Source organism: Coturnix japonica, chromosome Z, assembly GCF_001577835.2.
Source record: "Coturnix japonica isolate 7356 chromosome Z, Coturnix japonica 2.1, whole genome shotgun sequence".
Taxonomy (NCBI): domain Eukaryota; kingdom Metazoa; phylum Chordata; class Aves; order Galliformes; family Phasianidae; genus Coturnix; species Coturnix japonica.
This window is the reverse complement of record NC_029547.1, coordinates 8,217,699-8,243,655: the sequence shown is the minus strand read 5'-3', so window position 1 is coordinate 8,243,655 and position 25,957 is coordinate 8,217,699. Positions and strand designations below refer to the sequence as shown.

At 48.2% G+C, this 25,957-nt stretch overlaps 1 protein-coding gene across 8 annotated transcripts in view; it reads right to left on the bottom strand.

The window, feature by feature from the left end:
- Positions 1-458: 458 nt before the first annotated feature.
- Positions 459-25,957, bottom strand: part of RUSC2 (RUN and SH3 domain containing 2) — a 51,444-nt gene continuing 25,945 nt past the window's right edge. For 5 of the 8 annotated variants that reach the window (XM_015848387.2, XM_015848383.2, XM_015848385.2 and 2 more), the window contains 11 exons: positions 15,070-17,148; positions 12,313-13,095; positions 11,610-11,810; positions 10,310-10,453; positions 9,229-9,305; positions 6,493-6,667; positions 5,736-5,841; positions 4,956-5,002; positions 2,456-3,431; positions 1,996-2,166; positions 1,641-1,821 (listed from right to left, as the gene is read on the bottom strand). In XM_015848387.2, the coding sequence (XP_015703873.1) occupies positions 1,641-1,821; positions 1,996-2,166; positions 2,456-3,431; positions 4,956-5,002; positions 5,736-5,841; positions 6,493-6,667; positions 9,229-9,305; positions 10,310-10,453; positions 11,610-11,810; positions 12,313-13,095; positions 15,070-17,041 (4,833 nt within the window). In that variant the 5' untranslated portion in view covers positions 17,042-17,148. Of the gene's footprint in view, positions 1,822-1,995; positions 2,167-2,455; positions 3,432-4,955; positions 5,003-5,735; positions 5,842-6,492; positions 6,668-9,228; positions 9,306-10,309; positions 10,454-11,609; positions 11,811-12,312; positions 13,096-15,069; positions 17,149-25,957 lie in introns of those variants that run through there. The other 3 variants (XM_032441263.1, XM_015848391.1, XM_032441264.1) reach the window with 3 other exon arrangements.

Below are 25,957 nucleotides of genomic sequence, written 5' to 3'. Positions count from 1 at the left end.
ATAGAGACACCCCAATCCCCAGCACTACAGCGTGCTGCTCGCTGGCCCCAACCTGCATGAGGAGGGCTGCCATCTGCCCTCTCTTTGCCCTTACAGCTGTGATGCTCTCTGCCCACACTGCAGGCTGAGCACAAGGAAGCTATATAAGGAACAAAAGTCCCAGCTATTGCTCAGCCCCGTGGCTGAAGCTCCCACCAACCACAGATGAATCACTTGTGCTGCCAGGATAAGGACCCCCTGTACTGGAGGGGGCATCCAGCTGCATCGCCACCCTTGGGTATATAGGTAGGAGGAGGAAGGCACACCAGCCTCGGACAGTGACCTGTCTCCTAGGGGAACAATGTTTCTTATTCTCAAGGTCAGGTGTTTGGCTGCGGCTGGAGACAGGACAAAATATAGGTATCCCTCATTCCCTTCTTGAAGACAGGGCGAAATAACAAGGCTGCAAAACAAGGGAGCTCAATCAGCACCTTTTAATTAATATGCATCATAAATAAAGAAATAAATAAAGGCGAGACACCTTGTTCTAACAGGGAAATACAAATTAAATATGGTGCAACGTCCGCTAAGCGATGTACAAGCAGGAGGTAACCTTGCAAGACCAGGGCCCCTCGCCACAGGGAAGCCAGCCCAGGCAAGACACCATGAGCAGCATCTGCCTGGCCAAGGCACCAAATACTGGCACGGACTTTCGCTAACACTGTCACCCACCCAGTGGCAGGTGAGGATCCCCACACCACCCCAAGAGCATGGCAAGGCAGGGACTGACTGACATTGCCTCTGCTGAAGAGCCCTGGACTCCCAGCAGCCCCTTGTGTTCGCGCACAACACTTATCCCCCAAACTCACATCACGGGGAGCATTTCCTATCCCCATCTCCCCCACTGTTCCTGCTGGGAGCTCGGCCCCCAAACCCCAAAAGCATCCCATCCCTAGCCCTGTCAGGGACCCTGCCCTCACCCCCCTTCCCTCCCCTCCCACCTTCCCTCCACTGAGCACCCCAGGGCATCCAAGGCGACCTGCTCAGCATGGAGGGCACATCCCCACATCACCTATCTCTGCACAGGGTGGCACTACCTCACCTGGACCTACATCACACCGAACATCCACGTGCCTTCCTCACAACACCACACACCCTCGCTCTGCACACACACACACACACACCCCTTCCCTCCCAAGGCCGAGGCCGGGCAGCATTGGCAGTGCATGGTGCTCCCACCCCAGTAACATCAGGGTGCTGGAGGCTGCACGGCCACCCTCGGGAGGGGCCATTCTCCTGCACCCTGCAGCGTGAAACTGAGCCAGTGCTGCTCTGGCAGGGATTGTTTCGATTCCTGCTACATACAAACCCATCACCTATGGGTGCTGGAGATGGCGTGGGGTGGAGGGGGCTCTAACGGTCCCTGGTGTGGCTGCATGCACGGCAATGCCTGGCAATACGAGGTACAGCTTGCAGAAGGCTCCATGGGCCAGTTTGGCCTTTGGCAGCTGCACAAGGAGGAGCAAGAAGGAACCACCTATGGTTACTGTATTCTGTAATGGCAAGAAAGGTAAGAAACTAGCAAGAAGCTGTGTTTGCTTCTCTGGGCATCCCTAGAGGAGCCTCAGCAGCCCACGGTACTGTGCTTGGCCTCAGCCATGTCAATAGTCCTCGTCCTCCGGGTGGGTCACGTACATGATGGGCACGAGTCCCTTCTCGGAGCCGAGACTGCACTGCAGCCAGTCACCATCCACCTTGGAGATGACCTGCAGGATATCCCCTTTTTTGAAGCTCAGCTGTCCTTCCTCGGTGGCAATGTGATGGCAAAGAGCTTTCACCTCACTGTGGGCAAGAGGAAGGGAGAAAGGGTGAGATCCTCACAGCATGCTCACCCCACTGGAGTCCAGGGACCACAGTGGGGTCAGAAACATCCCCTGCCTCCCTCCCCTCCGCCACAATAGGCAGAGCTGTGACAACTTCACCCCATTACATCCCCAGACACACGCCACCACTCACCAGGGAGGGTTGGCACACAGTCCCCGGGCTGGCTGAGGTGCAGGTGACACTTCAGGAGGCTCTGGTTGAGGAGGTTCTGGCTCAGGGGCTGTTTCTCGCCACATGCTTGCTCCAACCTGGGCCACCAGTTGGAACACAGACTTGTCCAGGCTCAGCCAGCCAGAGGGCAACCTGCAAGGATGAGACAGAAGCAGGCTGTGGTGAGGAAGCTAGTGTCTCATGGTAATGTCATGCCTTAGGGATCTGGATCACACACAACATACATTGCAGTCCCCAGGCTTTCCAGGAGACCCAGCAACCTCCAGACATACCAGGCGTTACAGATCTCTTTATTCACATACTACCTTTGATGTGTCACCACAGTGTAGCCTAGCAGCAGGCCATTTGGCTGACTCCCAACCACACTGCTGCAGTTCCAGCTTAACCAGCCCCCCCAGTACCAAGCCACCTGTATTCCTACCTGTTAGGTTGCCTGGGCTCTTTCTGCACCTTCCTGGACCCAAACAAGTGTCCCCACTTGATGGGCTGGCTGCCCTCTGATGCACTGGCATTGCTCTCTTCTTGGGGGGCTGCTGCTGTTGCTCCCACTTTTAGCTGAGACCCCATCTCTTTCTCCTTGCTGCGCTTCAGCTCTGTAACCACCGAGTCTGGGGGGCTGCCCATCCAGAAGGGCCAGCTCCGTTCCTTGACCTCTTCACTGCCTGACACATGCTGGTGCTTCTCCAGGGGGTCTTCCACAGTTTCAGGACTTGGCCTGATGGCAGCCTTGGGCTTCTCCTCCAAGCTGCCCTCAGCAATGTGGCATGCTTCTGCTCCCTCCACTACCCCTTCACGTGGGGGTGGTGTCTCATGGGACTCAGCCGAACTGGGCACACCACTCAAAGCCTTCTTCTTTTCATAACGAATAAACTTCGAGCCTTCAGTCGAGCCTTCAATATAAATCTGTGAGCTCTGCATGAGCTGGTACCACCAGCCTGCCTGCTTGTCCTTCTTCCCCTCCCACGTGCTCTCTCGCACCTTCCTCCGTTCTTCCTCTCTGTCTCCATCTCCGCAGGAGGCCCCCACTCCCTTGACCCTCTCACTTGCAGTTTGCTCAGGGCTGCGGCCTGGAGATATGCCGCCATCTCTGCCACCCACTTTGCATGTTTCAGGGGCAGTGCTGCAGCCGTCGGGATCCTCGCTGCTGCCCCGTGTCCTCATCAGCTGCAGGGTGGAGTGTGCAGAAAGCAGCAGGTCCTGCTTCACACGCAGCAGCTCCTTTTGCTGCTGCTGCTCTTTGCCCATCTGCATCAGGTGGTGCTCAAAAAGGAGGTCCAGGTTGAAGGGCAGCAGTGAGAGGGGCTGCAGCAGGAGCAGAAGCTCCTCAAAAAGAGGCTGGCACACACTATGAGACAGGCATAAGAAGCCCACTGGTTGGTAGTGTGCCAGGATGATATCTGTGGGGCAAGAGACACTGATTAGACAAGAGGCCCTTCAGACTCTGCCAAGCCACCTAGAAGCTACTGGGCAAAGGAGCTGAGCGCTGGTTTCTGATCACAGCTGTGCCTGCAGCATGAGGCTCAATACTGGGTCAGGGAGCACGGGGCAAACTGGTCAATGTTCCTGCTTCCTGCAGCCAGTACCTGCCTGCCAGGTGAGCCACTGGAACAACCATGCCATCAGAGTAGGGTGCAAACAAAAAGCACCAAGTCGGCACACTAAGATTCTCTTGTCCCACCTCCTGGATATGAAACAGAAATTGCAGATGTGGTCCAGTACCAACAGGGAGAGCGGTGCTGGGGACAGCAGAACACAGCCTTTCCAGGGATCTAGCAAGGCTCAGCTGTGGATCTTAACAGAAAATGGACTGGTATTTATATCTGCGGCAATCATCCTACACTTCTTTTGGCTGTTTCCACACTGCCCTGCCATTAGCTTTACTATCAGCCATCATTCCTAGAGACAGTTTGGCACAAGATTTGTGTACATTTGCTTGCAGTGAGACAACAAATGTGCACTGCAGACAGGACTTGCAGCTTATCTGCACACCCTGTGCCTAGCCTTCAGCAACCTGGCAGCCCTACCTCACATTTCAGCTCTTACTGTGGCTCGAACCAGACTAACTCAGAAGATTTGCAAGGGTAGTATTCTGCTCCAGAAAACCAGAGCACTTTCTCTTGTTACACAGCTCAGTACAAAAAGTACCGATCCAAAGAGAAGCACTGACTGCACACACAGAGCTGAACAATGTCTGCTGGCAGCCCCCAAAACTGCCAGAAAATGCTGGGCTGGAATTAATGCCTGGGCTGAGCATGCACTGAGCCATCAGTGCTCTCAGGGAATTCAGCATGTCAAGTGTTTGACATGCCTCACTGTGCACTTAGCACTTAGTTATGCTTCTAGGCATCAGGCAGTTGGGTTATCTACACACTTCAAAACACTTCTGGTCGGAAAAAAACCACAAAAACGAAACAAAACAAAACAAAAATACCTCCCTGACAACAAATACATGAAGGAAAAACTGGTTCTTGTTTGACAGAAGGCTTTCGTTTCTATTTCCCATGCTTGAGGGGTTTCAGGTAAGTGCTTGCATCCCCAGCCCTACAAAGCTCTCAGGCACTGGGCAAGGGATACAGACACTTGGTAGGGCTAGACTGATCTCTTGGGAGTACACTGAGCAATCTGTATTGTAGGTGATAGCCCTGTGTACCAGCTGCATCAGGGAAGGACACAGCCACCACATTCTCCACAGCTCAGGTGGAGGAATCTGCATGGAGCTTTGACTTCCACTTCCCTCCCTTTATCTAGGCAGCCTTCCAGCAACATCTACACTGGACTGTACACAGTATAATCCTTCAGCTCAGAGCAGGAGGTACCAGCATGGGCTGAGGGACCAGCAGGAGACAAACATGACACAGAGCTTAGGTCTCTGCTGAATGATGTGCAGAATTTGGTCCTTCCTGCAGCGCACAGACTCTTACCTTCATGGTTGTAGAGGTGGTTGAACCAGAACTCCAATGACCGGATACTGTAGGAAGAGCACACAGTCAGGGAAGGCTCAAAAAATCAAAAATCAACTCATCTCCTTCATCCCCACTGTTCTACAAGTGTGGCTGGAAAAAGGCATTTACACAGCATAGCCCTGGGAACATTAAGTCCTACAGAAATGGGACTCACTTTGATCAGCACTCACTGACCACCCAGCCTGTCAAGGACCCACCTGCACACTGTGCAACCGTAACACCTAACAGCCAGGCTTCCAGAAAGTTTCCACACCGCTTTGCCACCTCACAGGCACAGAGATGGGATTCCACTGACCTTTTCTATTTAAAACTGAGTGTTATGCGTACACTCCTCATCCAGTCTAGAAGGATCAGACTTGAGTCCCATACCAGTGGTTTCAGCAGGATGCAGTGACATAGGGATTTTCAGAATCAATTTATGCATATGTTATGTTTATCTTTATGTGAAGCATGACAGACAGACTCTTTGCACCTAACCTTTTGGGGCCAGAACAAGCTGACAGTGTTAACTCGGTGGGCCAGCCCATCTCAGCCTCGGCCTAATTAGGCTAAGTTTTAATCTCTTTGGAGTTCCCTCTGGAGTTCACAGCTTCTAACTTTTCTCATCTACAGCTTGGAGAGCTGCTTCCCTGGTTCCCTTAATCTTTTCATTGGCAACTCTGCCTGCTAGCAGCCAAGGAGCAGCACTTGCTGCCAGCCCCTCTTAGTGCCATGCAGTCAGCCCAGGAGTCTGCTTACTTGAGGAGGCCAAAGATGAATGCATTGAACCTCATGGTGTGGTTGGTAAGCTCCGTGTACTGGCTGATCTTGCTATAGAGGCTGTGCAGCAACTTGGTAGACGGGCCTATGATAAAAAAAGGAAACATTAAGATTTGTTTTGGTCAACAAAGCCAAAAGAGCATCATGAGGTGCAGCATTTATGCAAAGACTGACAGCCCTTTACCAGTCACCAGGATAAGTACTCTCCATTCCAACATCCCAGCTCTATAAAGGAGATGGGTCTTTCTAAGGCCTTCACTCCAAAACTTTGGGAGAGTTTGAATGGATGGAAGTGCTCCAGGAACATCTCCCACATTTCAGCTATAATCATGGCCCTTAGATCAGAATCAACAGGCAAAAAGAAAACTGTGGAGGTGGGGCACAGATTATAACTTGGAGATCTGCTACAAACAGGGCAGGATGCTTCCCAGCCCTGCGGGTAAGCTCTTCATGATATGGAAATCAGTGTGAACCTGCCATCTCTAACTTCAGAAAGGAATCTTCCTACATGGCAGCCAGTGCCAAAATCCAGGGTGCAGACTGATACTATCAGAGGGTGTGGGTGCCATGGGCATAGTTGAGGTCAACAAGTAGTGTGTGCAAATTTTCTTACACGCTGGATAGCTCTGCCTTACACCTGTAGCTGTGCAAGGCTAAAGACAAAGTTTTAGAAACAACCTGGAAACTCAAAGACTGGAAAGGAATTTATTTTTTTTTTGTCATTCTTTTTTTTTACCCAGTTGTGTGGATGCTTCCACCACGCTCCAGGGGATGTTCCTCCTCTGGCCAATGATCATATCCAGGACGTAGGCCTTGAGCCCATCACTCAGGATGTCCCGGACAGCTGGGCACAGGTATTTCAGTATAAGATGCCCCACGTTGGGGCTCACAGAACTGTTCCCAAGTTTAGCCTAAGGGAGAAGAGACAACAAGGAGTGGGCTGGTAATTGCTCTGCATGCTAAAACATATGCAAACAGCCCACAGCCACCTGCCTATTACAGACACCCAGGAGGCAATGACATCCAGGCCATGAAGAAGTTCAGCAGCTCCTTAAACAGGAGCTTTCCCTTCAACCTTGCTGTCCCAGACACCAATTCTGGGTTGTTCTCTGGAAAGTCTGCCCCAGGCTGGGATGAGGTAACAGCTTGGGAAAAAAATATCTCAGCTTGGAAAGAGGATGTTTCAGCTAGAAGGGATGCCCAGTTCTCCCTCTGGGTATAACAAGGCTACAGTTGGAGGAAGGAAAGAGATGGGGATTTTTATGCTGTCACAGAAGATTTTCATGTTGCTATTTTAGAAGTAGGAAGTAGCAAACTTATAGCACCAAAGGGTTAAGGAACACTTAACAGTGACAAGCTGAGCTATAATTCCCGAGGATTACTATAAATAATCAGAGTGGGGGCAAAAGAGCTGGACAGAGCCCAAGATGAGGTGAAGAAGCATCTAAGAGCCCATCCTCAGAAGAGTGGGGATATATTCTGCTGCATGCAATCCTTTAGCTGCCAGAGGTCAAGCCAAAGACGTCAGCTCTGGACCTTGCACATATTGGTGGTCCCAGGGCACAGATTTTACCAGCTGAGCTGGAATTACACTGTCCAGTTGGCATGGGTCCACAAAGGTCCTGAACTCAGATTGAACTTCTTCATCAGAAATAATCCTGCCAGATCCACTGAGCATCAGAGCATCAGGGATGCGTGCTGCCTTTTGACAGGTGAATGCTCAGCCCTTAGCACACTGGATGGATAAGGAAAACCCAGATCAAAACCACGGTGTTGTCCAGCAGGTAAAGTAATGTGTGAATATTGCCATTATTCCCCAAACCAACGCAGCAAGTACAGGAGAAACACCATGAAGTTTTCAAAAACTGGAAATCTAAGCAGCTCCAGTTACACTGCACAGCAATCTCTGCACCAGCAACATTGTAATTAGGGGCAAATTACCCTGGGCTCTGTGATAAGACTGAATGAACTTGGAACCTGTTCTAGTGAGGTTTCTCCTTAGGGATGGCACTCCAGGGCAGTTGTCATCTCTCAACAGTCACATTGCTGCCCCAGAGTCCCTGCAACTGAAGACGACTGCTCAGCTTTGAGAGGAGGCAACATAAAAATACTGAGTATCACTGGAGAGAAAACATTCTTTGGGACAAACAAGCAACTTTGTTCTGCCCATGTTATTCCAGAAATGGGAGGTGAGGGAGACATAAGCAAAGGCAATCAGTCCCATGGGCAACCTAGATACACTCTGATGCTGTGGGTTTGTGGTAATGGCCATAGGGAAAGATCATCTGCCCTAGATGGGCAATGACTAATGCATTTTTTATTATTATGAAGCCCTGTCATACATCAAGGGACTGGAGACACTGTGTTATGCTGTGCTACATATGTCAGGACAGAATCAGAGGACGGATGGAGTAAGGAGACATAACTCTCCACTGTACAGGAAAAAAGAGCTGGGGTACTGCATCATGCTGTAAGTCCAGATAGCTTGGTATTCTCTCTCCTTTAGGACCAAAAGTAAACACAGAAATGTCCTGATTTCAGCCATGGCGGAGGGTTTTTTTTTTCTTTTTTTTTTTCCTTTTTTTCATTTTTTTCCAGAGTGTCTGATATTTTGGCTTTGGGAGAACATCGCTGTTGATAACACAGTGATGTTTTAGTTGCTGCTGAGCAGTGCTGCACAGAGCTAAGGACATTTCAGCTTCTTGTACAGTCCTGCTAGTGAAGGGGGAGCTGTGAGGGGACAGAACCAGGACAGCTGACCTGAACTGGCTAAAGGGATATTTCATACCACAGGACATCATGCCAATAAAAGCTAAAACTAAAGGGGATTGACAGCTGCTGCTCAGGAACCAGCTGGGCACTGGTTAGGAGGCGATGAGCAGTTGCACTGTGCATCACCTGCTTTGTAAGTGTATACATAATTTCAATTTACATTATTTTACTTTAATGCCTTAGTAAAGAGCAGTGGTTATATTTTATCTCATCCTATCAGTTTTACGTTGTGAATTTTTTCATTTTTTCCCCCGAGTTCTCTCCAATTCCATTGAGAGGGGAGTGAGTGAACAACTGCGTGGTACTTATCTGCCTGCTGGGTTGAACCACAAGAAACACTCTCAGAAGAGTAATGCTAATGCTCTCTTTGCCTACAGCTAATTTCAACTCAGGAACTACCTAAGGCAGACATGATTCCTATGTGTTTAGTAGACATCAGCAAATTTCCCTTCCCTTTGTTTTTCCAGTCTTCCCTTAAACCCATGCAGCATTAGCATCCTCAACATCATGGAGCAAAATCTGTCACACATTTATTGTCTGCTCTATGATGCACCATCAACTGTTTTTGTTTTGCTGTTGCTAGTATCTTTATCTGATGTCCCTTAGTTTTTGAACTGGAAGAGAATGGAGAAACAGTCTTTTTCCATCCTCTCCCTATCACTTACGATGGTAAAAAGGCCATAAGAAAAACAAGACTTACTTTTACCCCTGGATCCCTGCTGGTTCCAAAGTGAGCCACAATCAGGTCAACAGCAGTGTTGATTGCCTTCACCAAACCTAGAGGGAAATACAGAGTTAGATCTGCCTGAGGGAATTCGAGGACAGACCCAGACTAAACGCTTGACAAAGAAATCAAACATTAGATATGTCATTTCCAGACCATGTCAGCACAGGATCCTCTAAGCCTAAAACATGCAAAACTCCTCCTGAATCAGCAAATCTACCTGTGCTGGTTCCAACTCTCACTTGTCAGCCTGATAGTTCAACAGTCTTCAGAAAAGGCTGAAGGACAGGACACCTTGTCAATATTCCCACAACAGGTGGAAACATCACCTCCACACACCACCTCTTGAGGGACCACAGATGGGCTCTGAGGCAAAGGCAGGGCAGAAATAACGTATTTAGCAGCTACATAATGATAATCACTAACAAGGCAGTAGTGGATAATCTGACATCTGCATCAGCATGATGCAAGAACAGTAGTGGAATAGAGGAGAAGCTGCCACGTAACAACCACCAACACATAACCGGTGAAGGCATAGGAACCTTTCTGCACATCCCTTGTTTCTGACAAGACACAGAGGCAGCCGTCATCACAGTCACATCTTACCCTGCTTTGAAATCTTTTCAACCATCCTGTTATATAAACGATATTAACCATACAGACCCAAAAGACATTCTACCTAACTGACTAAAACTCAGGCTAGCCCATCTGCAATACCACACAGATCCACAAGTCTTCCCCTGTATACTGAAATGGGATGGCAGCATGCTGTGCCATAGGCTCATGCTCCTCTGCCAGCCTGCTCTCTTTACATGTTCTTGTGGTTTCTTCTCATCATACTTCCTGGAACAAGTAGATGGAACGTTATTTTTTAGCAAATGGTGTGGTGCAAAGGAAAATGAACATGTGCTGGCTGTTCAGGAGAATGTCTACTTATAATTCTACAGCAGAAGAGGACAGGAAAGAAATTGTTATGCCTACAGAGACAGAGAGAAGCACTGTCCACCTTATCCTCTGCTACACTCCGTTCTCCACCACAAGAGACACATGGACTCACCCTTCTTCTGCAGCAAGTCGATAGAGATGGACTCTGTGTTGCCATCTGGGGAGAGACAGAACTCAGCAGGGGGTTTCTCAGCTAGTGAGAAGTAGTCAGGGAAGAAGTCAGTGTAGGTAAGTTGGAGTTGCTTCATAGACTGTCCTGCATGGCCAAGATGGTGGAAGAGAGTTAAATTCAAGCCCTTATACCAAAGCCTCTCCCATAGTTTGCTTTTCCCAGAAGCAACCTGCACCAGGAGTCTTCCCACCTGTCTGACCAAGACTGGACCAGTAAGGCTATGGGTTTGTTACAACCCCAGAAACAGTATGCATGTTCATCCCCACAGCTGAACATCAACTGCTGACCTAGCATGTAGTTCCAGCTTGGATGGGAATCTATGGGCACTGGAACATGCTGAGGGGTGTTCACCCTTATGGGGCTGAGCTGAATAAAATCTCAGTGCACCAGACTTACGGCTGCAGTGCAGGAAGATGTAAGGGGTGTAAGCTGATCAGAAGGAGCACACAGAGAATCCCTACAGAATTGGACACAGACATTCACAGGTGACAAACAACATGCCTTCTGTCCCCTGAGAGGGGCTCTGTTTTCATGGGGGGAACTTCTGTGAATGCTCTCTCATAATGCTTTATTTTCCTACAGGTTGTTTCCTCAGATCCATGTCAGGCATTCTTCCACAAGAGAGGGACCAAGAAGCTGTTTGGGTTGGCAGAGGGAGATGTAAAACTTTGGAGCTGACCACGAGAATGTTCTTCCTCCCACATCCCCTACTGCTTTTCCTGGAGGATTATCAAAGCTTCAACCAAAAAAGCTCACCCATCTCAGCCCTTCTTGTGTAGCTTTTGAAGAACAGGGAAGACCTCAATGGCAAAGCATGGATAAACTGCCCCATGAGAGCTACAGCCCAGCATCTAGCATGCTGATGGGGCTGGTGCAGATGAGTAAACACTGCAGGGCACAGACACAAGATCTTCAAGGGCCAGAAATGTGGTGTGAGACATGAGCTATAAGCTGGACACAGCCCTGGAGCACTTGTTAAGGTCTGAGCTGTTCCCTTGGTCCAGCCCAAAGCCAGACCTAACTGCTCTCAGCTCATGGAGAAGAGGAGAGGCTCCAGAAGTTGTACCCACCAGTAAGCAATTTTCACCTTCCTCTTGTACACTACAGCCCCACTGTGAGTAGATGCATCAGCACTGCTTCTCATAGCATGCAGAGTGGTGATGAGGCCAGGCATAGCTGGGACATTGAACCTAAGCCCTGAGGTCACCCCCAGACCCAATAGCAGAAGGGCAGTGCGCACCGTTCAGCTTGCAGTGGAAATGGCTGGTGTTGAGAGTGCCAGGGAACTCAAAGATGGGATTCCCTCGGTTCAGCCGGGGCTCTTGCTGCCTCCTGTCTAGGCTGTTGGCTAAGCTGGGCAGCCCTGAAACACGGTCCAGTCCCAGGGGATTCCTCCGCCTGTACTCTCGCCACTTCAGTGCTTGAGGGGAGAGGTGGTTCGCTACAGTGCCGCAGGCAGCATGCAGCAGGTAGGAGGACGTGAGCAGACAGGAGGACGTGGAGGACAAACAAGGAAAGAAGGATGAGAAGGAAGAAGAACAAAGAAAGAGAGACAGCACGTTAGTTGAAGTCCGGTGGCATTTCAGGACATTAGCAAATATATACACAGGGAGGTGGAGGCCATAGCCAGGCACAGCAGGGCAGGAGCCTGGTAATCTGGTGGCTGTAGGCACAGGGAGGGCACATTCAGGGTGCCAATACCTGGCATGGGGAATGTGAGGATCAGCATCCCCCTCTGGAAACACTGTGTAGGAGGCAGGACTGAAGGAACACACTATTAGCACACAGGGAGAGTGATGAGGGGAGCTATTAGGTGCCACAGCACCCAGATGCAATTTTTGGCCCAAGCTGAGGCTGTAGGAAGGGTAGTGCTAAGGTGAGCATCCACAGTCAGGGAGCTGGAGATGTTCTCCACCAGCACATATTAGTGGATGGGTACCTACCATTGACGGGCCGTCCTCCCATGCTGCTCAGAGGACCAGAGCTGCTGGTCTCACTGCCACGCCTCCAGTGGGGATCTGCCTGGGCTCCTGCTCTGCTCATGGGTACACCACCCAGTGAAAGGGGCAGGAGGGACCTGCTGTGGAGTCGGTACTCAGAGAGTGGTGGGCTTGGCTCCAGAGGTGCCTCTTTCTTGGGAACTGGCTTGGGGTTTTCATTTTGCCTCAGGGCATCAACTTTGGTGACTTGAGTAGGCTGCACGGCACTGACTGCAGGGGAAGACCTGGTGGGAAGCAGGTTGGCAGAGATGGGGCAGGACCTGCTCCTGGGAGGCTGGCTCTCTCCAGCTCGCTCAGTGGTGGGCGAGGAAGAGGAGTCCACGCTCTGAAAGAAAGGCACGTTGCATCGCACAGGAGAGTAACTGCCCAGCGGGGATGGTCGGGTTGTCTCTGGGGCCGTCTTCTTGATGCAGCCATCATTAAGAGAGGCAGCTCCATCTGCTGAACGCTGGGTCAGGAGCATGCCATGGGCTTGGCCTCCAGCCACTGCCAACTGTTCTGCCAGGGCGGCAGAGCTCTGGGAACTGGAGGATATCTGCTGGCTTGCAGGTCGGTTGCTGGACAAGTTGTAGAGTTGGGAAAGGCTAGAGGCAAAATGGCTGTGCAGAGCACGGGCCTTGGGTGGCTTGCTGAAATGGTGCTGGAAAACGAAAGGCTGGATGGGCAGTGTTGTGGGACGCTGGTCCTTGCTGTAGCGTACCACAGGCTTGCTGTCTGTGCCTCCACCTTTAGGGAGAGAAAAGGGGACAGTATATGAGGACAGGCAAAGTGACAGTCATCATGAATATTGTGGATCACAGGAAAAAGAGAACGTGCTCTCAGCTACTGGAGGAAGAGGATGAGCTAGAGACTAGTGCCAGAAGACGAGTGGTACAAGTCTGAACCAGTTACGCACATCGTGAACTGGCAGGGTAAGGACATGTGGCTCCCAATGAAGTTTCCAGCTGTTGACAGCTGGCTTGAAGAGTAGGGTGCTGTACTGGGGGTTTTTCTCTCCTGGTCCAGCTTCTCATCCTTTCCACACTCCTTCATCTCAGAACAGCAGAAGCCATGGCCTCAGACACTTGCCTCTGCCCAGACAATGCCCAAAGACAGAGTCTAATGCACTGCAGTACAACAGAATTTTGTATATCAAAGGACTGCTTCTTCTCACAGGTGCTGGGAACTCACCCAATCTGCCACAAGTATTATGAGCACCACATGCATCAATCCAAGCATTCCCCACTCCCCTTGGGGTGTGCTTGCCCTCCTTCCCTATAGCTAGCAATTAGTAGGGCTTGCTTTCTCTCTAGTTCTTTATCAGACCATCTAGGTTTGCACACTGCTTTGAGATGGAGTGAGGCAGCTCTTCCTCCTTTTCCAGCTGTTGGCAGGAGTTCTCAGCACAGCTCTAATTACAGCCTTGCTGTTTTGGTGCATAGGAACATAGTGCAGCCAGGGATGTAGGATATACTGCTCTGAGAGTTTCTGCTTGCCTGTTCCTCCCACTCCCTAAGTTGCTCCTGCTCTGTCCAAACATTCTCTCTGCAACTCAGCTGCTCCCATGGCTGCCTTCTGTCAGCAGAGACCTGCCTTCCCTGCCATCCTGTGCAAAACCCAAAAAGAAAACCCAAAGAAACCCAACTCAGGATAATAGTAAAAAAATTTAAAAAATAAATTAAAAAAAATCATGCTCCAAAGGTCAAAATCCCTTCCATACCTCCACTCAAGTGCTCTTCAAGTCTCCTGCTAGAAATCTGCAGCACATCACATGACACACTGGCACATCCTTGGCATATCAGAGGCTATTTACTGCAGCAGCCTGGTCAGAGATCCATTTGGCTTTTACTTGTGAAACAAGTACAATAACTATCTAGAGCAGGGACAGAGAGGTCTCCTGCCACACTGTACAAATGGCCATACCTTAAGCACTTATAGAACTGTCACACAGCTTTCTCACCAGGACATGTAATGTCAAGATCAATGTAGAAAGCAAATCAAGTACTGCAGGCTTTCCACAGAAGGTGCAGGGAAAACAACCCTGGCAATAGCCATGCACCCTTCCACAAGAACCTCTGCTGCAGTTCTACATACTGCGAGATACAGCCAGAACATTCCAGGCAAAGACAAACAGATTCTCTAATCCCTGCAGGGCTCATACTGTATGTGTTAGTAGAGACTGTGCAAGCTCTCTGAGCCATACATCAAGAGGAGATGGTTGGCTACGCCATTTCCCTCCCCAGCTCTACCTCCAACAGATTCAAAAAAAGAAAGACTAAAAAAGTACTCAATGGTTTATCCTCTCTTTGTCTGCTTGGAATGTGGCTCTGCTGAGCATCTGTGAATCTGTCTTGGGAACTAAGGGGAGGCCATGGGCTGAGGGAGTACTATGCCCTAGAAAGAAGTCAGAATGAGATAAACCTCTAGACTGTAGACTCCTCAAGTGTTAATGTAATTTCCTCCCTTACATGATATAAAAGATTTGCATAAATCCTCAGTTTCCTAAAGAAACACAAGGACAAGCTATGTGTGCTGACCTGGGTCTGAAATAAACACAGCAGAACTTTGTCCCAGAGACTAGCTTGGAATCAAACTGCACAGACTCTGGTCTCCCACTACCATGCAGGTTCCTCTGCTGCTCCCCTCTAGTCCCAAAGAGAAGGCTTTTATTTATTTATTTATTTATTTAAGCTCTACAATCTGCCTAGATTGGTTCCTTACCGTCTGCTCGAGCTCTAACATCTCTTTGTCCATGGCCACTGGTAGAACTACCTGAGAAGTTGGCATCTTTCTCCGTCAGCAGGGTGCGAGAGGCTTGCTCACCTGCCCCATGCCCACTGGGGACGGTCTCATTGGGTCCTGAGTCTTTGGTGGAACACAAAGCCTGTCTGTCCCCAAAGGGGTGATTCAAACAGAAGCTCTCACAGCTTCGGTTCAGGCCATGGATGAAGGGCATGGGTGGAAGACTCTGGCTGCGGTGAGCTCTTTCTTCTAGGAAAGTTGGGCAGTCCTGCTGTGCCTCAGGAATAGGGGAGAACTCCAAGGAGGAATCTCCACTGCACCGGAGCGGTGGTGAGGTGCTGTTCTTCTTTCTGCCTTTAGCAAGTTCAGCAAAAGATGTCACTCGCTTTGGTGGGGAACTCTGGATGGGTATTGCTGGACTTTCACTCAGCTTAACTGGACAGCTCACCATACGCTCCAAAGACCCCAGCCTGTTGCCAGGACTCCTGTCCAGGTTCTGATCATAGCTTCTGGAGCGCTGCCGGCTTGTATTGAGGTTAGGTGGTGATACGTTCACATAGACTTGACCCTCAATCATGTTCTCTGTGGTTTCTCCCTTTGTCTCCTCTTCACTGCACTCCACGTTGCCTTCTTCTTCTCTTAGGTCAGGCCTTCTAAAAAGATAGTATTCAGTGGGCTGGGCTGGGCTACCTTTGGTCTGGTCTTCTGAGCAACTAGTTATGGAAGATCCTGCGGGGCTGGGAGATGACTGGGAAGACAAGTCACATGTGACTAGCTTATAATAATTCTGAGTAGCCACAACAAGTCGTGCTTGGCTCTGGAAGCAGGCAGTGAGGTCTGAGCTCTCTGAAGTGCAAGGCTCACAGTGGAGGTGGTAGGAGTTGCAGTTAGCATCAAGAACAGGTGAGGAAGAACGGTGACACTCACATGTCTTCCCTGAACTCTCCGGGTGATGCGACTCACAAGACATCTTGGATTCTGTGGGTGATGAATGCAAATCCAAGTAAAAAGCTCCTGTGTCTGAGTGGCTGCAGAAGGAAGAGTCACAGGACAGGTTGGCTGAATTCAGGTTAGATCGAGAATGGCCATTCATTTTATTGTAGAGAGCACTGAAGTTCACCAGCACCCCATCAGAGCTGTTGCAAGAAGAGTCACTGATGTAGCCCATCTGCTGGTCAATCACTTCAGACTGACTTGATGAACTGTAGCAGCGGCAGTGTTGGAGCTCTGAGCTGGAACAGCTGCACGTCCGGCTAAGCAGGGCATCGTGATTCCTCAGTGATTCACCTGTATTTTGATTCCACTCCTGGTCACCAGCATCAAAGGAGAAGCTGGAGGAGCTACCACGATTGCAGCCGCATTCATCCAGCTCCATGCGTTCTGTGGCCTGGTGGCACCGGTTTGCATTGTTCCTCTTCTGGATGTCATCACTGCTTATTTTGTCCTCTTGCCCATCTACCACACCGGATCGGCTTGCCATGTTCCAGGACTTCACAATCTGGTTGGAGTCATGGAGGTGAAAAGGGGGCAAGGCCAGCTCATGCAGATGAAAGGGAGGTTTGCCACCCACAAGGGAGTTGTGAAGGTGGAAAGACTTTTGTCCCAGGTCATCCCCAAAGATGCTGAGATCTTCACCCTCGGTCAGTAAGAAAGGGTTGTGTCGCTTACTGGCACTAGGGACAACCAAGTCCCTTGATTTGCCTTCTTTGTTGTCTGAGGTCTCCGCTGAGGATTCAGAGGCCTGGAGAAAGCTGCTGTACACCAAGGAGTCAGTCTGTGAAAGGTCTCTTTCTGGAAGGGTAGAGGTGCGTGTAATGCCAAGATCTGGCTGACAGAAGGGGTTGGTCCTTTTGTTCACGGAGCAGCACTGTCTATCTGGGACCTGGCAATGCACAAGAGGAATGTGATGGACAATCAGCGTCTCCCCAGTTAGCTTTGGTGGACTATCCATGGTGAGGAATGCTCTTCAGGACATCAGTTAAACTGTTGCTACCCATGGACCAGTGCAGCTGCACATGAGAGACTGGTAGGACACTTCTCATGAGGGTACTCAGATACCTAGAGATAGACAAAAATGCAAAGGAAGTCACTCTTCAGTTAAGGCAGTGAATATTTGAAGCCTCCCTTGTTTCACCAAAGACTTCAGCATCTAAACAATATTCCTCGTACAAACAAGCCCCTCAGCATAAGGTTCTGAGCAATCTTTCTCCAGGGAAAGCAATACAAGACGAGACAAAAATGCCACTTTCTCTACAGTCTTCTGGGACAATCCTTGTGCTTCCAGATGACCCTATACAAACTTCTCTGAAGTAACTTATTTCACTCAAGTGGCCAAAGGGCTGAACAGGCTTTGGGTCAAAGGAAGATCTCAATGCTGATGGCACTCATTGCACATGCACAGGAAAACACTTACCTCCTCATTAAGTTATTCAGTGTATTTCACAACAGGGCTTGCTGTTACAATGCACAGACCTAGGATTCACACATCCAGGTCACAAAGAAACCAACACCTCATGTTCAGTAAATAGCAATCTGCCATAACGCTATAGGAAGATATTCATCAGTATGAGACATGGGAGTGCAAAGAACATATTCATTTCTCTTTCCCAAGCTGCCCTTGATGACCAAACAGCAAGAGTTTTCAGGACAGTCTGGATAAAGTTTTTCTTTTTGCATTCTCTTCCACATTTCAGAGAAATCAATGCAGAGAAAATTGGGGGAGGGCAGCTACCTCAAAAACCAACCAAACAAAAAACAACACAACACTGACCTAGGGTGATCCTGAGGGATGCAAAACTAAACTAAGTGTCTCACATATCAATTCCTTGCTTGGAAAGTCCTGGTCCCAACATCCTTGGTCAGCAATTCAAACCCCATATTCCGTCCAGGCATCCTAAGTGCTCACAGCATCCTGGCACTGCACACTGCGATCTCTGGACACCAGGACCCTAGGTCTGCTGCCATCACTATTAGACTTTAAAGTGACAGTAACTGCAGCTTTATCTACATAAATCCAGTGTTCGTGACTATGAAATGATAATGGATTTGGAACAGAGCTGCAAAGGCATATAGGAGTGCAGGGAGGAAACTGAGAATGTGGGATAAATGAAATCAGAACAACACTGCAAGCACTGAGACAGCTCTGCAGAAAGATCAAGAGCTTCACTTCTTTCAGCTTCATGGCATAAGAATAGCAATTAAAAGATGCTAAAATAAAGCTGATCAAACGAAGTACTTTCTCCCACGCATAACTGTGACTCTCACAGATACAGGATGTTTTGGCAGAAGAAAAAGAAAACACCCAGAAAGATAGAAACAGATCTAGTGTTTACAGCAAACATCCAATGATGTAAAAGTTGATAATAACAGCAGTGCTATTGAGCTGATAAGCCTTGTGGATCAGGCTTAATTCTACCGGAGACCCATGTGAGGAGCAAAAGCACCCTCACACCTGCTGCTGTTGGGATGATTCACCCAGAATTAGGCTCTGATGAAGAAAAAAAGTCACCCAGGGAACTACCATGTGGCCCTAAACCAACCCTGCCTATAGACGTCTTGGTGCTATTATCACCCTTCCCTCTCCATTCACTGACTCCTCTGTCTCACAAACCCCTGTTCCTTTCCCACATTCTCTGCCATAGTGGCTGAAAGGAATTGGTCTGTTCTCCATCTGGTTCCTGAGAGGAGATTTTGCACATTAGGGATTCCCACGATCACATTGTTCAAGAACCACCATTGGTAACAACAGCCTCTGGCTCTGTGCCTAGTGCAAACATGCTGAAAATGGTGTTCAGCAGCTAGGGCTGTGTTTCTGCCCCATTCTGAACTATGTGCATCACTGATGGTGCACATAGCAGCACGAGTCCCTGCTCATCCCCCAGCACTGTGGGAAAAGCTAGCTCTGGTTCTGCAGTGCTTATTTGCTCATTCAGACCTCTCCTTCCCTTCCTACTACACTGGTAGATGGTTGTAACACTTCGATCACGTCTCCCCATACGGTTTTGCTTTGTTTTGTGTGTCGCGTCAATGCAACAGCTTGAAAAGCATCATTTTGTGGACGGTGACAACAAAACGCTTCACTGCTAAAGCACAACATCTCTACTGCCTCTGGGAAATGGCTGCTTAGAGCACCAGCACCCATCTGCTGCCCAGCCCTGCCAAGCAGCACACATCTCACATTGCTGCAGATGCTGCTGTGGGAGGACAAGGTTTGCACAGGCACACACTGACATTTGACAGCAAAATGTAAGGGAAGGTGACACACAGCCTTTTCCCAGCTGTCTCCTTGCAGTTCTGCCCAGCTCTTTGGTTTTTGGTGGCAGCATAGGCTGCCCAGGCAGACTGAGAATCACTGACTCACACGTGCTGCAGCAGATGAACGCTTGCTCTGCCTGCACCTACAGCACATGGCTCCAAGGGCCAGTACCACAGGAAAAATGCTGCCAGCTCCTGCCAGCAGCCATTTTGACAGCTTTCCTAGGGGTATGCAGGACATTTTAATGCCCTAGGTATCACAGTCTCCCTTACAATAACCTCCTGTCTCAGGGATGTAGGGAGGTTAGACTGTGGCACTGTCAGCACAAGGACCATTGATTTCCCAATCCCATCCTCTATGGCCATACCATCCATCTGTACTCCCTCCAGTTCTGGAAGACTGCAGAAGGATCCACTCTCTTCTGTTTAGGGTATGGTAGGATGAGATCTATGCTGGGTTGTAAAATCCAGTAAGAACAGTAGTTTCACATTCTGCTGGCTTTGATAAGCTCTTTACAAAGCTATTGCACCCCTTTGCAAGTGGGGGGGTTCAGAAGGAGGGGTACACAGTTTGCATCTAGATACTTTTAGCCCAATCAGTTCATTTTTCTTAATTATCATAGCAGAAGCTCACAGAGTGCTGAAACTTGCTTAATCCTATGCACACAGTAGCATACATCCAGCAGCAATCCCCGCCTGGAAAACTGTGTCATGGCAGCACAAGGCAGGGAAACATGCAAGAAGCATCTTGACTCTAGATGCAGCAGCCATTTTGATTGCAAATGTCAAAATTCTTTATCTACTCCATACTGACACCATCTGCTGCTGAAGGGGAAATGTGGGTTGTCTATTCTGTCTGCTCAGACATCTCATTATCTGGAGATGCCTTTCACGAGTTAAGGTAATGCAAAAACAGAGAACAGCTTTCCATGAGGCATTTATAACATGGTGGAGAATTATGAATGCTTGTACCCTTAGTTATACATAAAGAAAAAAAGATGCAGCAAAGCTCTAGGTATGCAGAGAAAGAGGAGTGCTGAGCAATAAAGGGTGGTTTAGCACCGACCTGATAGCTGCCTGCCAAGATGCATCACGTTTTAGTAAGGATGCAGCATACTGCAGATAACAGGAATGCAGCACTGCTCCGGCTCTACACTTCATTCCTTACAAAGCTTCTTCAAGACCCCAATTCCGCTCTATCCACCAGGCTGAAGAGGATGTGCTAATTGGAGGGTAGTCAGTGTAGCTCCTTGGCTTCTGAAGTACTGCCTCCTGCTGCTGTAACACTACTGAGAAAGTGCAAGCCAGCAGAGCCTTGCTTGCAAGTCATGTTGTGCTAGATGTGGCAGTAGCTGGTCTCCAGGCATATCCCAATATTATCTCTCTGGTTACACTTTTGGAGTTTGCTGGCAGCTGCCCGCAAGGTGTGGCTGGGTTTAACAGACAGTGACACAGGTTTTCTCATAATGGGTAGTGCAAATAGCAGGGAAGCAAGCAGACATTTCAGAAATGAATATGATTTCGATACACAGAGACTGCAGATATAACATGAAGGAAGAAGAGATGATCATAACTGTCAGCTGGAGGAGATGCTGGCTGTTTGGAGGCTGGCTTTTCTGATCACATCACTATTTCTACAGATCTCCGCCATTTCATCTACAGAATTGAATGCCCCATGTGAGCCTTTAACTGTGATGGTTCTTGCTGTGTCTTTCTGAATGGCTTTGGTTTCAGTCATCATCATCCTTTCTCAAATAAAAACAAGTCACTGAAAGGTGAAAGATGGAAAAGCAGGGTTAGGAGCTGTGTGTTTGGCTTAATAGATGAGTTAGCCAAAATTCTTCATTATTAGAGCTGCTGGTTCTTCTGTTATTGTTTCACGCGAATCCCTGACTCCTACATGGCATTTGCATTAAGATGGCTGAAAAAACTACACAGATCTACAAAACAAAATGTGAGGAAAAAAAAAAAAAGCTGCAAAAAGCAGCAGTTTGTGAGCTTGCAGACAAAGGCACAATATGGACGTCTCCTCATTGCTCTATGGCCAGAGAGAGATCCGGTTCATTCTCTGCCAGCTTACCTCCAGGCAAAAGGGCTGGGAGAACAAGCCCAGCTGGCAGTCTCTCACCAGCCACTCTGCAGGACAAGCAATGAGGGGGGTCTCAGGGTTTGGGTGGTTGCTCACTGGTTCTGCCACCAGTTTCCAGAATCCCAGCTATGCAGCTCATTCCTGCCCAGGTTTTGTCACTCTGAAAGCTGCCAGAAAGCACTGAATGTTGTTTTGTTATTGTTGTTGTTTTGTTTTTAAAGTACAAATCAACTCAACTGGAAAATTCTAGCACATTGGAAGGCATTCAGAGAACAGCCTGATGAGGAGGATGGGGCAAAGGCCACAGGATGAGTGGCCTGGGGACAGGCATGAACCTTCCAGGTGAGCCAAAAAAAAGAATCTATACAAGGACGTGGGAAGTCTGTAAGCTGTTGTAGGGTGTGATGAGCTGTTTGTACCCGTTCATTTATTGCCACCTAATATAACTGCCAAATTCTCACCTTCATTAAATGAGTTAATAAATAACCTAGCATGTTCAATGAAAGGAATGGTTCAAGGGGAAACAGCAGTCGTTTAGACACTTTGTAAGCCTTCAATGCTCCTTTCCTATTCGGGGAATAGACTGAAGAATAAGGGTGGCCCTTCTGGGTGGCCCTGAGTGAATAGCCCAGGACCCAGAGCAAACAGTGGGGGCTGGTGCAAAATACAAGGATTTGATGCTTCCTAAATTTCTGCCTTTGGTTAAGGTGGTTCCTCTTGTAATCTTGAGTAAACCTTCTGAAGAGACCACTTCCCTTTCCTCAGCAAGGTGCTGCTTGGGTCTCAGCATTTTTTCCAGAGGTTTCCACGACGGGCTGACTCACTATCATTACATCCAAAAAATACATAGGATTATGTTGTGTTCAAAACAGAAACAGCAGCATGTGATGGTCAGTGTGCTGCTTAGGTCAGGGGTGAGGAGCCTTGCAGCAGGGATGTCAGAGTGATTGCGATGAAAGTAAATAGTAGGTACGTGCTCGCCTAACAGTGACAAGACTAGGATGAGCAGGCACTGCCTCCCAGTTAGTACTGCCTCCCAGTTAGAGGAAAGTAAGTCCCAGCTGCATTGGGCACTCTGAGTCGCAGAAGACATTAGAAATAGCTCGTGCAGCAGCTCTATACTAGCAGCCATGGGGCTGGCCTCTCCAAAGCCGTGCTCTGTGACTCACCAGCTGGCATGTGGCACTCAGCTGGAGACACTTGCAGGCCCTGATTTACAAAGCGGTCTGGTGATCTGGGTTTGAATCTGCCCCTCCTCCTCCAACAGCCCATCCTCTGCCCCAGCCCCCACCGCATATGCTCCTAATTAGCATATGCAAATCCACAGAGGAGAAAAGACGCTAATGTCGCTAGCTGTTAGTATCACACTGAAATTGCTGCTGAATTAGACTCCGAACACAGCATGTCCTTTTTTATCATGCCCTAGTGGCAGCAGCGGGAAGAGGCACCATATTCGCACAGCATCTTTAGAGCATGAGCACTATAAAAGCACATCTAAGATTTGTCAAAAGCAGAAATTACACAATTCCTTTGTGAAACACAGCTCCATCTAGGTACCAGAGCCTGGCTGTTAAGTGATTTCCAAAGCATTCAAGAACCCACTCAGATTAGAAAAAATCCTATCAGCAAATAAAACTGCTAGGCAGAACCAGTAGCAAAAATACCAGGCTTAACTCCTCCTTGGGTGCACTTTCCCCAGGGCTTAGCCATGAAGAAGGGCTGTGGCTATCAGCTGGCAGACTCAAGAAGGTATTGCTTGTATAGATACGAGGGACTGAAGACTGTACCTGCAGCTTTATGCAGAGAGCTGGCTCTCTGATCTTGCATGCTTGGAAGCACCCAACCCACATGGGTTGGCCTTGTTCTACCTCATTACATTCTCGTGTGTCCACTTTTTGAGCAAGTCCAGGTCCTCTGGATGGCATCTCTTCCTTCTGTTGCTGTCAACTGCACCACCCAGCTTGAGGTCATCAAAAAACTTGCTGAGAATATATTCAACATAACATGGCTGTTCCCAACATATTTATTATCTTGCAATGTGCAATTGTGACCAGGCAGCCATTCTTGCTCAGGTGTGTGCAAAAACAAAGTGAGCAACAAATGTATCTACAGCACTCAGCTGAGAGTGAAGGAATAAATACTTCAGGGGGACCAAGTTCTTGAAATAACTAAGGTTAAAGGTAGTTTAACCCCAACTATCCATAAATAAAACAGCTACAGATGTCAGGAAGCTCTCGCAGGATTATCTTCAGAATTAGACACAGCAGTAGCATGATGGTTTGCTACAATAGTCATGTGAAAGGAGGAGCAAGACAGGTATGGCATTTCCTCACAGTGAGGGCTCCAGTCTTACCATACAGCCAGAATGTCTGCATCTGCAGAGATTCACTGTTTTTAGAAGATGCTGTCTTACAATGAATTTAGTACGTACAGAGAACAACCAGATCAGAAGCCCCCAAACAAAACACAATGAGAAAAACATCCCAGCAGCAGTCTGGTTTTATCAGATGCTTCTCTTCACACTGCATATCTAAATGGTTTCTTAATCAGCAGCTCTGTCCAACAGCTGACTCCTGCCAAGACTGCAGAAAGTTTTAACCCTTCCTAGCTCTAGCTGCATAGTGAGACTGTATAAGATTAGAAGCTGCTTTCTGCACTGCAGAGCAGGCCTTGATACGACCTTCCTGGCAAAAACAAGTCTACCAAGAATGCTGTGGCTTCTTTTTCCAAGAAATACAAAATGTAAGGCAGCCATTGCCAGTAGCTCAGAAACAGTAGGAAAAGAATGATGAACATATTTGTAGCCTTTGTAGAACAACAGCCTCAGGGAGGTTTTGTTTCAGCATGGGAACACAGAAATCTGTGGATGAATCAGATGGCCAGTTCAGCCTAGTCTGTCACCTTGGTTAGCAAAGTTCAGAAGCTCTGCATTAGGTGTAATAGCCTGAAAGTGGGCACACCAGTGATCATCTGCTCCATTTTCAACCCCAACACAGGCAGCCTCCATTAGAGAATGCCTTATGTCCAGAAGCAGGTTTCGTAACACTCCCATTGACAGCTGGGTGCTTATAAAATCATAATGCTGCATGTTGACATCTCTGATAGCATCCAATTTTTCTTCTGAACTCTTGCAACCTTTCGGCCCTGTAATGCCCTGAACTAGTGATCTTCACAGCTAATTACGTGCCATAGCTGTTGCTGTCCTTCCATTCTTTTGAGCCTACCAACATTTATCTTCATTATTTATCCTTGTTTAGGACAAGGAGAACATGACATTTTTGGCATCTGTCAGCCTTCTGAGCAGTCCCAAGCTTTTCATCCTGTTCATATACCAGGCTTCCTCTGTCCAGACACTGGTCTCTGTCTACTTGTGTATTCATTTGCAAAGTACAAGGCAGAACCCAGAAGATCTGGATGAAACTGCAGCATTAATTTATGTAACAGAATATTTTCCATGCAACAGAACTAATAAAAAGCAAGCCAGACCTTCATAAAATACTTATGAAGCAGACCAGTCACAAATAATGATTACACATATTTTTCTTCTGAGAGAAGAAACTTATCCCTTACAGGGACTGGCAACGCAAACCAAACTCGGCACGTAAAGCTCCAGCCAGGACAGCAATCAGCTGCCATGAGTCAGACATTTATTTTAGGATAACACTCTAGAAGACAGCTCATGTGCTAATTTGGCTTGGAATGATTGGGCTCAACAGAGCATTAAGGGTCTAATGAACTAAATCTGATAACCCTAGATTAACCAAGGTCTTCTGCTAAGGAAACTCATGCTGGGCTGCAGAGGATGCACAGGCCTACCCCACCTGAGAAAAAGGAGAGCAAACAGGGACAATCCTTGGCTCTGTACTAGAGGAGCAGTTTGGAGTTCCTAGGGATGCATCAGAGTTATGATTACTCTGCGTTAAGCCACCTCAGGGATGCTCAAGAGGACAAAGGAGTCATCTCAAGTCTGTAGGCTCCCTGATCTATCTAGACAGGACATGCTCACATTTGGAAATCCTTCTTGAAGCTGTTGTGTCCTTTCTGTACCAGATGTCAAAGAAGAAGAAGAATCTACAACAAGTGGTGAGGAAGAATGTGTCTCAGCTGAACCCTCACAATGAGATGGTCTTCAAGTCATCCAGGTTTCAAAGCCCTGCAACCTCTCTTCTGAGCATTTACTATAAATAAACTAGGTAGCCTTGTTATTCACAAAAACGCCAAGCCACTTGGGAATACTGCTGGGCTTTGAAGATTAACAGTAAGATTAATGGACTAATTAATCACAGTACATGAAAATTATTCCTATTATTAATTTCAAATAATTCTCCTTAACTCCCTGGAATATTTTTATGTTGCAAGCTGGGCAGCACATAAATCACTATCTTCTTCCTCTATAATAGTCATCTTTTCTTATAATGAACTCTGCATTTTCTCATTTGATACAGTAATTCCAGTTTCTTCAGTCACTCCCTTTATGAGATTTTTCCAGGACTTTGTGCAGATTTCTGGTAAGTTTCTCATTTC